The sequence below is a fragment of the Neomonachus schauinslandi genome, chromosome 12 (assembly GCF_002201575.2).
Source record: "Neomonachus schauinslandi chromosome 12, ASM220157v2, whole genome shotgun sequence".
Classification (NCBI taxonomy): Eukaryota; Metazoa; Chordata; class Mammalia; order Carnivora; family Phocidae; genus Neomonachus; species Neomonachus schauinslandi.
The window spans coordinates 83,727,993-83,745,753 of record NC_058414.1 but is presented as its reverse complement, the minus strand read 5'-3'; the positions used below and the strand labels follow the sequence as shown (position 1 = coordinate 83,745,753).

General features: G+C 35.3%; 1 protein-coding gene across 1 annotated transcript in view; it reads right to left on the bottom strand.

Annotated features, from left to right (window-relative positions):
- KLHDC10 (kelch domain containing 10) overlaps positions 1-17,761 on the bottom strand; it is a 52,524-nt gene that overhangs the window by 24,972 nt on the left and 9,791 nt on the right. Inside the window, exon 2 of the mRNA XM_021699436.1 lies at positions 1,288-1,374. Within this exon, the coding sequence (XP_021555111.1) occupies positions 1,288-1,374 (87 nt within the window). The remainder of the gene's footprint in view (positions 1-1,287; positions 1,375-17,761) is intronic.

Below are 17,761 nucleotides of genomic sequence, written 5' to 3'. Positions count from 1 at the left end.
CAATAAAATTATTATTTATTCTAAAAGATAGCATCCCACCCTAAGTATCTTATCTTGACCCATTTAGTCTAGATTCTCTTCTTTCCGTGCTGTGGAACAGGGCTGCTACAAACAGGTTTGGTACCAGATATGGAACATCCATAGTGGCTGCGAGACTTTTTTTTTCTTTTTAATAATCTTCAGTCAAAATTAGATATAGTGGCTTATAAGTAATTTATTGAAGTTGAGATCACCACAGTAGGCATGCTTGTCTGACAATTGGTTATATCTCGAAAAAATTGTGTGAACCAGTTTTCAATCGTCTTTTGAGATTTTTTTTTCAGTATAGAGTATCTTTTGGTGGAAAAAATAAGAAATAGAAGGAATGCAACATTTCTAAAAGAAGGAATTACTAGGTCAAAGGATGTCACCATTTTTTAGGGTTTTTTTTACATTATATTGCCAAACTGAATCCAGATAGGCTGTGTGAAATTTTCACTTCCCTCAGTGTATGAGCTTCATGTCCCCATACCCTTGCCAACACTGGGTATTCTTATTTTTAGTCTTTAGCAACCTCATAGGTGAAAATGCTATCTTATTATTTTAATCATATTTATATAATAGTAAAAATAAATATTTGTTCATATTTATTGACCTTTGAATTGAATTGATTATTCATGTCCTTTTAACTATTTTTCTAGCGGGCATTTGCTTTTTAAACTACTGGTTTATAAGAGCTCCTTATATATTCATGATAGTAACCATTTGTTACAAATATTACCCCCTTTAATTTATCTTGTTATTTATGTTTTCTTTTTCTTAAGTTTATTGAATACACTGCAAGGGAAAGGTGGGCAGGACAGCAAAGGAGTGACTGTCTGCCATTATTTATAGTTTTTGACATAAGAGGTTTTTAATTTTATACAATCAAATAAATTAAGCTTTATTTCTTCCTCAGAATGATATTTAGAAAATTCTTTCCCACACCCATGTTTTATCGATTATTCACTCCACGTTCTTTCTCATATGGTTGTAGTAGAATAATACTGATAATCAGTTAGATGATTTATTTCTACCATCTACCATCTGATACACATTAAGTGATTCTAACTCCCTAAAACCTATAATTACAATTCCAACAGTGGTCAATATGAAACACAGGTTTAAAATTAAGTTCTAGACTTTTCTTACTCCAATTTTAGCTGTTTAGACAATTTTTAAAAACCAGAGAAATTTGAGTTTAGAAAATTAAAAGTTCCCTTTAACCCATCCATATGAAGCACAGATCTCTTGCTAGTTATCACCCACCTCTCAAAAACCTGTTAGGGATCCTTATGATGGGACAGGACTGAATGAAGCGCCTCCTAACTGGGTCCCATCGTATTTTCTTCTTACCTGTTACCACAATTATCAGCAATAAGTCAGACACATACAACACATGGCAAATAATACATAGTTACTGTAGTTATAAAGACAGAAAAACAGGAAACAAAACAATACTTGAATACAGAAAGAAGTGATGTAAAGTAGCATTTAACCCTGTTTTGGAAGTCAAAACAAAATTAAATTAATATATAAGCAGTGATGAAGGTATTCAACTCATCCCCAAAGAATACAAACAACATGTACACCATTTTTCAGAATTCTGGTTCAACAGAACATGCATTCAATAATCACCAATGCCATCTTGTGGCAAAAATTCACCAGGAGCTTTACAAACAGATTAGAAATTATGACATTTTTAAAAATCAGTGAATGTCAAAAAAGGAGCTCTGGCTAAAATTAATTTGGCACAATGTAGGCTTCTGTTTTCTCCCAGGTTTGGTATTCTTTTATCAGTTAAATGGGTAAGAGGATAAAGCAATGGGTACCATTCTTTGAATATGAAATAAGCTGATTAAAATGCTATAATTAAAATGTTATGGTGACAACCAAATAAAGCAAACATTTAATAATATCTTGGCACTTCCACTGTGGGAGAGAAAAAAGGAAATTCATCTGCCTTCCCAGGAAGCAAATCAGTTCCATATTAATCCCAATTAAAACTTGTTTTCTTATAATATAGTAGAAAAATACAAAGCATTATTGAACTGGTAAATGGGATAATTTTGTCTCTTCCCAAAGTTTGAAAGCTCCCAAAGATAGCTTTTACTGGCAATACAATTAAATTTATATAGAGTTTAAAGTTTACAAAGAGCTGCCACGCATATTATCTCATTTGATCCTCACAACAATCCTGTATGGATTCAACAGTCATTTCATTAAGCATTTGCTATGCCTTGAACCCTAGGCTAGGCCCTAGGGTCGTGCAAGATGACTCCTACCCTCAACAGCTCTTGGTCTTGTGAGGAAGGCAGATGTCTAAACAAATAATTATATTACAGTGAAGTAATTGCCATAACGGTAGCCATAAAAACACTTTGAGGAAGATATTATCATCTTAATTTTATAAGTCAGGAAGCCAAAGGAAAATTAAGTGACTTAATGCCTGACCCAGCATCCAAGCTCAGCCTGCCTGACTTTAAAACCTGCCTTCTTTCCACTATACTATACCACACTTACCCTGTCTCAAATTCCTTAGAAAGTGTACAGTTTTGGGGTTTGGCAATTGAAAATAAATTTAGATGTTTATCAGCAAGGTCTGGTTTGTTTACTGTAGTACTTGTACATAGAGATACACAAATAGTGTGTAATGAAATGGCATTACTGGTGCATACGTACTTATTATGTGGAGAAGGCAGACTCCTTGGCAAGGGGAAGAAATATTCATTTTTGCAAAAGGGTTATCTTTTAACTAAGTCTTTTAAATCAGCAGTGCCCAAATGTTGGTCTACAGACCACTGCTAGGCTAAGGTAAAGACTGACCAGCCCAAAACAAAAACAAAAACAAAAACAAATGAACAAGGCAGTGATTTTTTTTTTTAAAGGTAAAGTGTTCCATTTAAAGGCCTGTTCTTTTTTCAGGGATTAGGAATTTTTTGTTATTAAATATGCTTTATTTTATGAAATAGAGGTGATAGGAAATGGGTAGTTGGTTTTGATTTTATTATTCTTTCTTGGAAAAACAGAAAATTTACAAGCCTATGTGTAGCCCCAAAATACACATATTTTTTAAATTACAAGTTAATGATATCCAAAAGTCTGGAGAACCACAGCTTTAAATCAATACAATTTTTGTTAATAACTCCTAAGTCCATCATTGTAAACCATACTGTCAAAGGATACAAAAGATTTATAAGAAACTTCCCCTGACCTCAAGAAGCTTATATTCTAATTAGGGAGACAAGACAGACACATAAAACAATTAGATAGCAATACAAGACAGAATATAACAAGTGATTAGCTTAAAATTTGACATTTTTATGTATCAAAAGTGTTAAAATGTACATACCCTTTGACCCAGCTATTCCACTTCTAGGAATTTATTCCTAAAGAAACAATCACAGATGCATGGAAAGATGTATGGACAAAGATACTCACTATTATATTATTTATAATGGTAAAAAATTAGAAACACTTTCAATGTCCAATGATAGGGAGATGGTTAAGTAAGTATGCTAAATAAACATACTTAAATATGTTCATATTCCACACACTAAAAAGTATATACACGAATATTTATTCACATGAGAAAATATTCACAATATATTGTAAACAAAAAATGCAAGTACAAAATAGTACCAGAGTATGATACCATATTAGTAAAGAAAAAAGTGCTTGTATAGATTCATGAAAAATACAGGAAGGATATACATCAAATTTTAATTGTGGTTATCTTTGGGTGGTTATTATGAGTGATTTTGGGATTTTTCTCCTTAATGCTGGTCTTTATTTTCCAAGCTTTCCCATTGAGTAGGCATTACTTTTGGACTGGAAGAAAAATAATATCATATTACTTTATTTTTTTAACTATGTTTAAAAAAATACTGTAAAGAAACATACCAAAGTGTTAACGTGGTTATGATTAGGATTGAGGATTATCGCCTCTTTTATAGTATCCAAAAATTCCATGATATATTTTATCATGGAAAAATACAAACAAATTTAGAATAACACTAAGGGAATAATACTGAAAATTACTGAACCACACTTATAATTAAAAATCCTTTTGACGTTTTCTCAGAGCTCTGTCAAACATCTTTGGCCTGTTCCTCAGCCACCAACATAAGTCTGTCATAGGCACAAGCTAATGTTGACTCTACAGAGGTTATTCATGCAAAGTAGGCGCTGACTTCCGAACCCACATTTTCTTCCTTTACCCAAAGATCAGAAACAGAGAAAAACCAGCAACATAGCAAATATATGCCTTTCCAATTTCATATAGATATATTCCTGGTCTGAAGTTTTGTTCATTGAAGCTTTGATATTTATATATTCAAACTGCCAATCTTCATTTGTGATTGCTTCTACTCTTCAAAACAAAAACAAAAAGCATAATTTCTCAATATTTTGTTTTTTGCTAATGTTTATAATTTTTTTAAAGAAATCTCTACACCCGACATGGAGCTCAAACTCAGGACCCAGCGATCAAGAGTCACATGCTCTGCCAACTGAGCCAGCCAGGCACCCCTATTTTTTGCTTTTTTTATTTTTCCTTTCTATTAAATTTATTTCAGTATAAATATGACAAAGGCATTGACTGAAACAGGGTGGTAGGCTGAGCACACTCCCCTTTCCCCAAAGCCCAGCAAATAACACAGACGCCATTTTTTTAAAAATCCAAAATCAAAAGAAAGCAAGAAATGTTTTTAGTGGACTAATACTATGAGGAATCACTGAAATATGAAAAACATGGTCCTATACACCCAGAGTAAAGAGCTACTGCAAGTGGTCAGAGCAGTCCTTATAGTAAAATAAGCCCAGAAGCGGAAAACAGCAGGAAGAACTGAAACAACTTAACAGAATTTACAGATTGGGGCGTGGCACAGAAGTTACAAAGCAGATCAGCCTCTCCCCCATTTACCTCTTTGGGTCAAGCATTATGGAACAGAGGTATTCCCAGATGGGAATAGTGGCATTAAACAAGACAGGTGTCACTCCCCAGGTAGGAACAATGAGTATAAACACTGGATCAGAGAGTAAGACAGAACCCTAGATGGATATTAACTCCCAGGTAGAAGAGGGGACACGCATACAAAGAAGACTGGCAATGGTACACTCCATCCCATTCCACCTCTACCCACATTCAGTGGAGACATGCTGCAGTAATAGATGTAACATTTACAGGAAGGCTAACAAGGACTCTCAAATAAAGATAAATGAGCACAAAACCAAGACTCAAACATGAAAAAGAGGCATGAGTGTGACTAACAGAAGAACTCACACCCAAAGAAAGTTGACAGGTTAAATAGGGTAAGACCTTAGATCAAATACAATTAATATCCTCAGAGATATGCAAGATAATAATGCATTTATTTAAAAAAGAAATCAATTGGAGCCCTCAGAAATTAAGTTTTGATCATTGAACTAAAAACCCTAAGAACTGAAAAGATAGAGTTAATGAACAAACTTAACTAATACAATAAAAGATGGAGCCAAGAAATTCACCAGAATACAGTAGAGAAGGAAAAAGAAGTAGAAAGTACTTCACAAAGTTAAGATATAAAAGAATTAAGCAATCTCAACCAAAATTCCAACTGCCTTTTTTCCAAAAGTGGACAAGCTAATCGTATACTTCATATGGAAATTCAAGGAACCCAGAAAACCAAAGCAATCTTGAAAAAGAACTAAACTGGAAGACTCACACTTTCTGACTTCAAAACTTACTACAAAGATACAGTATTCAAAACACTTTAGTACTGGCATAAGGATGGACATATAAATCAATGGAATAGAATTAAGAGTCCACAAGTAAACCCAAACATCTATGGTCAATTGACTTTTGACAAAGGTGACAAGACTACTCAATGGCTCAATGGGGAAGAACAGTCTTTTCAACAGATGGTCCAGATTCTTTATCTATTCAAACTCTCAATTGTGAGATTACATTTTTTAATGTATAAGGACACAAAAATTTTGCTTCCCTCAGACTTCTGGTGAAAGAATTACTCAAAGATATATATCTGGAGCTAAAAAAAAAATAATAATCCAGAAACAAATAAACAAGGTACAAGAAAAGGGTAAGGAGAGAAACCAGTAAGGCCTTGAAGTTAAGTGCTGATTGGGAAAAGAACAAAACACAAGTTTACTAATATTCAAAACTACAATCTCAGATGATATTGACAAGAATAACTGTGAGGATAAGAAGGGGGTTGAGAGAAGGGAAAGCAGAAGAATGATAAAGTCTTTGCCTTGTTCAGAAGAAAGACATAGAAAGTGATTAATACAGATATTGATAGAAAAATACAAATTTAGTCATTGTGCAAAAATTTAAGAGTACTAGATGGCTTCACTCCAAACACTGAAGGAAGATATAATACTTATTTTACACAAATGCTTGCAGCAAATAGAGAAACTCATTTACGAGACTAATAGAACCTTGATATCAAAATCTGATAAAGACATTAAAAATAACTACAGGTCAACATCCCTTAAAAACAGGCACAAAAATTCCAAACAAAATGTTACCAAATAAAATCAAAGTTATACAAAAAGGATAATACATCATGATCAAGTGAAATTTATTCCAAGAATATAAGAGTGATTTAACATTAAAAAATCAGTATAATTCACCACATTAACAGAATAAGGAGAAAAACCATATGATCATCTCAATCAATGTAGAAAAAGCATTTGATAAAATTCAACACCCAGCAAACTGGAAAAAAAGAAACTTAGGCTCACACAAAAATCTGTACACAAATGTTCGCAGTAGCTTCATCAATAATAGCCAAAATCTGGAAACAACCTTCCAATGAATGAGTGGTTTAACTGTGGTATATCCATACATGGCATAATGCCAATATTAATGAACTACTGATCTGTGTAACAACTTTGATGGCTCCCAAGGGAAGTGTGCTGAATGAAAAAAGTCAATGCCAAAAGGTTACATATTGTAGGATTCCACTTACATAACATTCTTGAAGTGACAAAATTACAGAGATGGAAAACAGATTAGTGGTTGCCAGGGGTTTACCAGGGGAAGTGGCTGTGGCTATAAAAGGATAACATGAGGAGTCACTGCAACGATCTGTTCTATATCTTGACCAGGTGGTCACACAAATCTGCACACGTGATAAAACTGCCTAGAACTCAATACAAATATACACACAAATGAATGCATGTAAAACTAATGAAATCAAAGTAAGGTCAGTGGATGGTATCAATGTCAACTTCCTGGTTGTGTTATTATACAACAATAACAAGATGCTATCATTTGGGGAAACTAGATGAAAGGATGGAGCATTCTGTATTATTTCTTATGCCTGCATGTGAATCTACAATATCTCGAAGTAAAAAGTATAAAAAAATTTTAAAATATGAAAAGAACTGTGTTGATATGGGACAGATTGCATTCAAAATGATATGTCTGAAACAATTATAAATATTCTCACAAAAAGAACTATTTAACATGATCTAAAATTCTGATTTAGGTGGCTATGCCACACAGTATGGTCTTAATGCTTTATACAATTCAGTGTCATTTCAAAAGAGAAGCAAATTAATACTGTATTTAGAATCATAGCTGTGTAGATCGCTTACCTCACAAAAGCTCCAGGCCAAGTGGCTAAGTGGGGTTAAAATCCAGCCTGCACTCTACTCCCCAATGCACCCAAAGGACTATATTTACCCAGAAGAGGCATTTTTATTTATTTATTTTTAAGATTTTTTTTTTAATTTTTATTTTTAAGTAATCTCTACACCCAATGTGAGGCTCGAACTCACAACCCCAAGTTCAAGAGTCACCTGCTCCACTGACTATGCCAGCCAGGAATGCCTGGAAGAGGCATTTTTAAATAATTTGCAAAATGGCACACTTTGGGCTAGCGGTGACCCACTTGTTAAGTAAATCACTTTCTTACACACTTTGGGAGAATTACTGAGTATCTATTCCTAGCACTTAAATACACTCATCTTTAAGTTTTTGCCTTTTGCCTTTCAAAGCAAGAAAATCTGAACCCATATCTTAGTTCTGTTGTGTTGGCTGAATATAGAGTATTCTTTAGGAGGCTTCCATTCTGTCTCAAATCCTTTTTGAAACAAAGTGGTATATAAATCAATATAAACCAAAATATAAATTAGAGTGCTATACTGTACTGTGTTATGTCTTAATCATAGCATGATATATATATAATTATATTTGTGTGTGTATAAAAAGAACTGCATTCCCCTAATAAAATACTATTCCAAGAACTTATTTAATCCTCACCACAACTCTATGATATAGATAATATTATGATTCCCAACTTACAGATGAAGAAACCAAGACCCAGAGAGATTTAAGTAATTTTCCCAAGGTCACTTAGCTAAGCAAATGAAAAATCTGGGCTTCAAACCCATACAGTTTAGATCCAAATCACTCTTTTTTTAAGTTTTATTTATTTAAGTAATCTCTACACCTAATGTGGGGCCTGAACTCACGACCCTAAGATGAAGCGTCACGTGGCTTCCAACTGAGCCAGCTAAGTGCCCCTAGATCAAAATCATTCTTAACTACTCTATATTATTACTCTTAGTCATAATTCAATTCAGCACCTGAGAAATGTGTCTAATAGAGGTACTTGATAAATACTTGTTGAATGAATGAATGAATATTAAGGCAATGATTCTCAACTAAAGTTACATTCTCCCAACCCCCCAAAGAAATTGCTCTTCTCTCCCAAAACTCTGGTATTCTCTCCCATTATACCATCATACTGCTACCTTATTAAAATAAAAACCACAATAAGTCACTTTAATGAATGAAATAACTAGTATTTCCCATCCCTTGGGTTTTTAGGAGTCAAAATGGTTATGTATGAAACTGTATGAAACATGCAGTCTGTTTTAAGGGTGTGAGCAGCTATTGATTACTTAATGGCTTACACAAGAAATGTATCTTTAGGGAGTTACAATATATTTTTTTAAAGATTTATTTATTTATTTGAGAGGGAGAGAGAGCAAGCATGAGTGGGAGGGGCAGAGGGAGAGAGAGAATCTCAAGCAGACTCCCCGGTAAGCACGGAACTGATGTGGGGCTTGATCCCAGGACCCTGAGATCATGACCTGAGCTTTAAAACCAAGAGTCAGACCCTTAACGGACTGTGCCACCCAGGCACCCAAGGGGAGTTGCAATATTGAGGCAAAAGCAGTTATACATCCCCCAGATATCAGATATGTTATATTGCCTCTCTTTACACCATTTACTATTTATCTATTTAAAACATTCTTTTTTTCTAAGATTTTTTTAAAGTTTTATTTAAGTAATCTCTACACCTAACGTGGGGCTTGAACTCTGTACCCCAAGATCAAGAGTCACATGTTCTACCAACTGAGCCAGCCAGGTGCCCCTTTTTATTTAAAACATTCTATTTTCATATATATCTCTGTTTATAAGCCAACACTAAGAGAGGAATAAAAGGTAAGTGAATGAAAATGCTGGTTCTTGCTATCTCTGTTGCTCACCATTTCTGTTGTTTATTAAAAATGTTCATTTCCCCTGCCGCACTTCATTTTTCTGTTCTCTTTCACATCAGTCTCTTGTCTCTTCTAACTTCACTCTTCCGACATTTGTAGCAAAATGTATGCCTATAATACATAGACTTCTATAAAAGTGAAGTAATCATAGCACATTGAGAGACATCTTCAAATCTTAAGAGGCTCTTTGTCATTTGGTTTATATTATTAGTTATTCAACTACTACTTTACTGAAGAAGAAAAAAAGCTTTGTTGGTTGAGGAGTTTTGTCTTTGGGGAAGGGGGGTAGGCACAGGAGGAATTGTTCTTGGCTCAAACTGTTCCAAAAGCTAGATGGGATATTGAAACCAGTGTTCATAAATGACTGAATGCTAAGCCATACTGTCCTTCCTTAGGATTTATAAAAACCAAATAGGCTAAAACTTTTACAGATTAAAAGTTAATAAAAAAGCATAATTCATAAACTTGTGTTAGATTAAAATATTAAATCTAACAAAAAAAATCTTGGGAACACTTCTGATTTAAAATAGCACCACCACATTCTTAATGTTTATGAATGGCTGCCAAGACTTTGAAATACATTTTTAAATAAAAACCTCATCCTTTTGGATCAGATTAATCTTTTGATAGAAAGAATTCACTATAAATATTCCATAAACTGTATGCATACTAGATGGTCTCTAAGGCTCTAAAAATTCTACAATTCTCAGTGGAATCAGAAATGCTCCAAGAATCTCAGAAACTACCTAGAGCAATAGTTCTTGAGGTGCTGGATTTGCTGGCTCATTGCAAACTTATTAAAAACAATAAAAATAAAAACAAAACCAAAAAGCAGATTACCAGGTTCATCCAGGTAGGTCTGGCATATTAATTTTGGTGGGAAATCACAATCTATTGAGACTAATAAAAATTGTTGGCTCTCTTCCCGGAAAAATGAACATATATACTCACAATTTTACATAATGATACAATTCCCTGAAGACCAGCCACAGACTCCAGGTTAAATTGTAAACCCTAGGCTAAAAAGCAAAAAGAATTCAGACCCAGAATGTTATAAATGTTTTCCAAAGGGTGGTTAAATGGAAGAAGGAATAGATTTATTCCACATTCTAGAAGACACAACTGGGAGAAAGTCATAGAATTTGCAGCTGAATTTAAAGCAAGTCTTTGTAATAGAGTCAACAAATAATCTGACAGCTTTCTCCACAACATAATGGGCAGCCCATTAATCTAAAAGGTCAAAATAAGTAGATCTCTTTAAAATAGAGATTTAGGGGCACCTGTCTGGCTCAGTTGATAGAGCATGCAACTCTTGATCTTGGGGTCGTGAGTTCAAGCTCCATGTTGTACATAGAGTTTACTTTTTTAAAAAAACCCAAAACATTAAAATAGAGATTTTTAAAAAAGATTAGTGTTATTGTGGGAAGGATTCCCACACTGGATAGAAGATAGGGTAAAATAATTTCTAAGGTCTTTTTCAATTTTAACAATTTATGGTTCTAAAAAGTTTCAGAAGAGGGGAAAAAAGGAAAAAAAAAGTTAATTTTAAAACTTTTTTTTTTTACTGCTTATGTTTTCTGTGTTTAAGATTAAAAAAAAAACCTGCCTGCATTTATACTCTGTGTATCTGTGTCAATGTGCCTGTCTTGAAATGTGTAAACCATAGCCAGAGGGTCTGTTTTTCTTAATTGAATATCACCTTTTTTTTTTTTATGTCCAGCAAAACTTTGTTTAAAAGAAAAATGAGCTGAAACCAATACTGAACTGTATGTCAACTAACTAGAATGTAAATTAAACACTTAATTAAAAAATAAAAATAATGAGTATGACATACATCCTACAACCCTAGAAAATAACTTAATCAGTTTTTTTACTAACAACTAAATATTTGAATCCTAATATACTAAAATAAAAATGTATAGTAATAACCCACTTAGGAGTCAGAGTACATGACTTGGTCTTTTCCTGTTTCTGGATCTCCTGCACTCTAACGAGTACCCAGAGAATGATCGCTGTCCCCCAAAAACATCCTTGAGGGAGAGAGAAAGACTATGTGTTGGGTGAGTGTAGATATAAGAGACTAAATACGAAAAACAGATTTGTTTTTAATCAATACATTGTGACAATGCCTGATGAACTAAAATTTTGCAATCTATCTCCTTGAAGGACCACCAAAGATAGATAGCTCTTTAGAAACACAGAACCCTCCCTATTTCTGCAAGTGAAACTGAGGAGCCAAGCAGAAGGAAATTCGCAAATGCTATAGTTAAATGACTCTATCCAGAAATGTCATGTATTACTTTGCTACTGATTCTGTTCCCCGATTAAAATTAGAAAAGTAATCAATTTTGAAGTGAAGTCACAATTGTTCTTTATGAACTCACTTTCGCTTCTCTTGGGACACCATTTTCTGTTGGCAAATACAGTGTGTTCAAAGAAAATACCTAGACTTGACCAAAGGCAATAAAAGCTTGTGTTGGACCAAATCTGACAAAAAACAACAAAATATTCACCAAATAACAAACTTTTAATGTCTGCTATCTAATTTAAAACTGTTTTTAGGGGCGCCTGGGAGGCTCAGTCAGTTGGATGTCTGACTCTTGATTTCAGCTCCAGTCATGACCTCAGGGTTCTGACATCAAGCCCCGTGTTGGGCTCCGTGCTAAGTGTGGAGCATGCTTAGGATTCTCCCTTTCCTTCTCCCTCTGCCCCTCCCTGCTCTCTCTCAAATAAATAAATTTTTTTAAAAACCCGTTTTTAGAAGTTTAACATTTAAAATCAAGCTGTTTTGAAACACTGGTAACAATCCTATTATGTAACAAGCAGAGAGCCAATAAGAAAAACTTAAATGCAAAAGCAAAAAATATCAGATATGAATACTGCCAAAGTAGACATGACTGCCAGTAAGATACCTGCATGAAGCATTATATTAAAAAATAACAGCTATTCTATGGGGTGCCTGGGTGGCTCAGTCATTAAGCATCTGCCTTTGGCTCAGGTCATGATCCTGGGATCCTGGAATCGAGCCCCGTGTCGGGCTCCCTGCTCACTGGGAAGCCTGCTTCTCCCTCTCCTACTCCCCCTGCTTGTGTTCCCTCTCTCGCTGTGTCTCTTCTGTCAAATAAATAAATAAAATCTTAAAAAAAAAAAATAACAGTTATTCTAAAAAAATAAAATAAAATGCTATTCTTTACTCAGAAATAAAGATTTCCAAAGATACCATTTCATAAGAACATTTGCACTGTAGCATTTTTTCCATAAATGCACAGTGAAGTTTCATACTTAAAATCAAAATTGAGCATAAAAAATTTCAATGTAGCTTTAAAAAGTTATTTTTCTCCCCAAATATTTTTCTCAATGTTTAGTTTTGTATATACATGTGTATTTAAAGCTAAATATGTTACCTCTTTCTAAAGTACCCAGTTTGGAATGCACATTAGAAATTCCATATTTCTGGGGCCCCTGGGTGGCTTAGTTGGTTATGTGGCTGACTCTTAGTTTTGGCTCAGGTCATGATTTCAGGGTCCTGGGATCAAGCCCCACATCGGGCTCCGCAGTCATTGGGGAGTCTGTTTGAGATTCTCTCTCCTTCTCCCTCTGCTCTCTCTCTCTCAAAAATAAATAAATTTTAAAAAAAAAATTCTTTTTTTTTTAAAGATTTTATTCATTTATTTGAGAGAGAATGAGCTAGAGAGAGCATGAGAGGGGGGAGGGTCAGAGGGAGAAGGAGACTCCCTGCCAAGCAGGGAGCCCGATGCGGGACTCGATCCCGGGACTCCAGGATCATGACCTGAGCCGAAGGCAGTCGCTTAACCAACTGAGCCACCCAGGCGCCCAAAAAAAAAAAAATTCTTAAAAAAATAAAATGATGAGAGAGTAAGATGGAGATTGAAAAACATCCACTTGATTTGACAACACATATGTCATTTGTGACATTAGCAAAACCAACTTCAAAGATGTGATGGGGAGGTATGGTGATGAAGACGGCAACTCTAGTCAATGCTTTCACAAACTTGGCTATAAAAGGAAAAGGAGAGATTAGAAGAGATAAAACTTAAAGCTCAAATGCTATAGGAATGATCTGATGGAGAGAAAAAGGTTGAAGACACAGGACAGAGAAGTGATAATAACACAGATTTTCTGAATAGGCAGGAGGGGATAGAATAAAGGCATAGACAGAAGAATACTACAACTATTTCTGATAATTCAACATAAAACTACTTGGAAAAAAAGAATATTTAGAAAAGCCATACAAAAATTCTATGTGCTAGGGGCGCCTGGGTGGCTCCGTCGGTTAAGCATCTGCCTTCAGCTCAGGTCATGATCCCAGGGTCCCGGGATCAAGCCCCGCACTGGGCTCCCTGCTCAGTGGGGAATCTGCTTCTCACTCTCCCTCTGCCCCTCCCCCCCAAACTTGTGCACATGTGTGCTCTCTCTCTAATAAATAAAATCTTTTTAAAAAATGTATGTGCTGGGGCGCCTGAGTGGCTCAGTCGTTAAGCGTCTGCCTTCGGCTCAGGTCATGATCCCAGGGTCCTGGGATAGAGCCCGGCATCGGGCTCCCTGCTCAGCGGGAAGCCTGCTTCTCCCTCTCCCACTCCCCCTGCTTGTGTTCCTGCTCTTGCTATCTCTCTGTCAAATAAATAAAATCTTAAAAAAAAAAAAATGTATGTGCTAAATTCCTTAGTAAAAAAAAAAAGTATTTTAGACTATGTAATGTAAAATAACTCTCTTGCATGAATAACCACAGACATTGATAATTACTCATTCAATAAACATTTACTAAAAGCCTACTAAAAGCTGGACAGTGTTCTAAGTCTCTGTAGAATATGATAAAGAATAAGGCATTATTTCGGGCTCCCTGCTCAGTGGGGAGTCTGCTTCTCCCTCTGACTTTCCCCCCTCTCGTGCTCTCTCTTTCTCATTCTCTCTCTGAAATAAATAAATAAAATCTTTAAAAAAAAAAAAAAAGAATAAGACATTATTTTTGTCTTTAAGGAACCCAAACTTAGTAAGGAGATAAGTTGAGAAACAAACAATTGCAATTCAGCAGACATAAGTACTGTGATCCTTTGTGTATATATGTACAAAGGAAGGTGGTGGCACAAAGAAGAGGCACAAGAGCATAGGCTCTGAAGTCCAACAGACTGGTCTGAAGCCGACCTCTGACATTTATTAGCCATGTGTCTTTGCACAAGTCATGTAGTTTCTCACTAAGCCTCAGTTCCCCATCAGAGAAGAGGATGCAAAAGTCACTCACCTCATAAGGTTATGAGGAGAAATAAGTTAATGTTTGTAAAACACCTTGAACAGGGCCAAATACACTGTAACTACTCTGTACAAGTACCCTATTTGTATCAAAAAACAGAATTTTAAAAAGCTGTATAGGGGCGCCTGGGTGGCTCAGTCATTAGGCGTCTGCCTTCAGCTCAGGTCATGATCTCAGGGTCCTGGGATCGAGCCCCGCATCGGGCTCCCTGCTCAGCGGGAAGCCTGCTTCTCCCTCTCCCACTCCCCCTGCTCGTGTTCGCTCTCTCTCTGTCTCTCTCTGTCAAATAAATAAATAAATAAAATCTTTAAAAATAAAAAGCTGTATAAAGTATACTTGAGTGGGTCTTATAAGACAATTAGGAGAATGGAATGCTAGAAGAAACGGTATGTATGGAATCATGACACAGTGTAGCACTATAGTAAATTACAAGTTTTTTCTTTTTAATCTCTCTCTCCACCCTATTCTTAGAATTTAAGTTACTAACTACAAATACTTCTATGTAGCTGAAATATAAAATGAAAGACATCAGGGGTGAAGTTGGAGAGGTAAAAAGGGACAAACAGAAGAATTAGGGTAAAGAGGAGAAATTTGTGACCAACTGGATAAGGAATGAGCAAATGGAAGAAATCTACTGTGATTCCCAGGCTTCTAGCTTGAATCACTAAATTGATGAGTTAGCCATGAAACTAGTTAGGATAAGGAGCAAAAAGGAAGAAAAGGTTTGGCAGGTAAGATGATGAAATTATTTATTGACGTGTTGAATTTAAGATACTCTTCAGTAACTTGCGTGGTAGTAGCCATTGGCAAACAGACCAGGAAAATAGGTCTGGGTTGGAGACAGATTTAGGCATTGCTGGGAGATTAATATCACCCAGGGAAAATCTAAGAGTAGGAAGGGAAAACAAATAAACAAGCATATATTCTCAGATACTAAAATTAAGGGGCAGATAAAGGAAAACTAATGAGAAGTTCAAGAGCTAAAAGAATAACTAAGAGCTCTTCAGGAATAGAGACTTTGTTTAATTATTATGTATTCCTAGGCTCTAGTACAGGAGGTAGTCAAAATAAAAATCTAGAGAAGTTGGATAGGTTGAAGACTAAGAGATATCTAATGGATTTAGCAATTAGGAGGTTATTACCTTAACAAGAGCACTTGAGTGGAATGAAGGAGGCAGAAGTAAGACTGCAATAGACTGAAGAGGAAAAAAAAAAAAGAAATTAAGTAAGAGTCTATTCTTTCTGAAAGCTTGGCTGTGAATGAGAGAAATAAAATAAGATACATCAGCTAGAAGAAAACCCAAAAGGTTATTCATATAATACATTGAGGAGAAACAGATTCTTCCTGATAAAATAAGAGAAAATATAAATGAGTGTTTATGAGAAAAACATTTAAAAATACAACAGTTTTAACAGAATTCCAGGTTGCTGCTAGTCATACATAATTATTTACATAGTATTAAATAAAACATAATTCACTGATAAAGAACTAAAAGGAAAGCAAAATATCAAAATGTTGATATAGTGGTCTTTAAGTGGAATTAATATGGATGATTTTCAAGTTCTCACTCAATACTTTCCAAATTTTAATAATAAGCTTGTATTCCTTGTACAGTGGTTGTGGTAGGAAGTAGAAGACAATAAACTGTACCAAAATTAATGCTATTTCAAAGGCAGAAAAGATTTAAGAGATTCTAACTCAAAGAAGATAAACCATAGAAGAGATGAAATATAAGCAGGCTGGAAGCAGGAAAGAAACAGTAAGAAAAGATAAAACTGACACAGATATGAAATCTTCATTGCACACAGCAGTACAAACACTGCTGAAAACATAGTAAAGGACATAGGCAACAGGACTGAGAAAGGCAAACAAGATATAAATGAACTCTGAAAACCATAAAACATTGTCAAAAGAATTAAAGAAGATTGTCTCCAAAGGCAAGGGAAACAAAGGCAAAAATGAACTATTGGGACTTCATCAAGATAAAAAGCTTTTGCACAGCAAAGGAAACAGTCAACAAAACCAAAAGACAACCCACAGAATGGGAGAAGATATTTGCAAATGACGTATCAGATAAAGGGCTGGTATTCGAGATCTATAAAGAACTTATCAAGCTCAACCCCCAAAGAACAAATAATCCAATCAAGAAATGGGCAGAAGACATGAACAGACATTTCTGCAAAGAAGACATCCAAATGGCCAACAGACACATGAAAAAGTGTTCCACATCACTTGGCATCAGGGAAATACAAATCAAAACCACAATGAGATACCACCTCACACCAGTCAGAATGGCTAAAATTAACAAGTCAGGAAACAACAGATGTTGTCAAGGATGCGGAGAAAGGGGAACCCTCCTATACTGTTGGTGGGAATGCAAGCTGGTGCAGTCACTCTGGAAAACAGTATGGAGGTTCCTCAGAAAGTTGAAAATAGAGCTACCCTACAACCCAGCAGTTGCACTACTAGGTATTTACCCCAAAGATATGAATGTAGTGATCCGAAGGGGCATCTGCACCCCCATGTTTATAGCAGCAACGTCCACAATAGCCAAACTATGGAGAAAGCCTAGATGTCCATCGACAGATGAATGGATAAAGAAGATGTGTGGTGTGTATATACAATGGAATATTATGCAGCCATCAAAAAATGAAATCTTGCCATTTGCAATGACGTGGATGGAACTAGAGGGTATTATGCTAAGTGAAATAAGTCAATCAGAGAAAGATAATTATCATATGATCTCATTGATATGTGAAATTTAAGAAACAAGGCAGAGGATCATAGGGGAAGAGAGAAAAAAAATAAAATAAGACAAAACCAGAGAGGGAGACAAACCATAAGAGACTCTTAATCTTAGGAAACAAACTGAGGATTGCTAGAGGGTATGGGGTGGGGGGATGGAGTAACTGGGTGATGGACATTGGGGAGGGTATGTGTTGTGATGAGCACTGGGT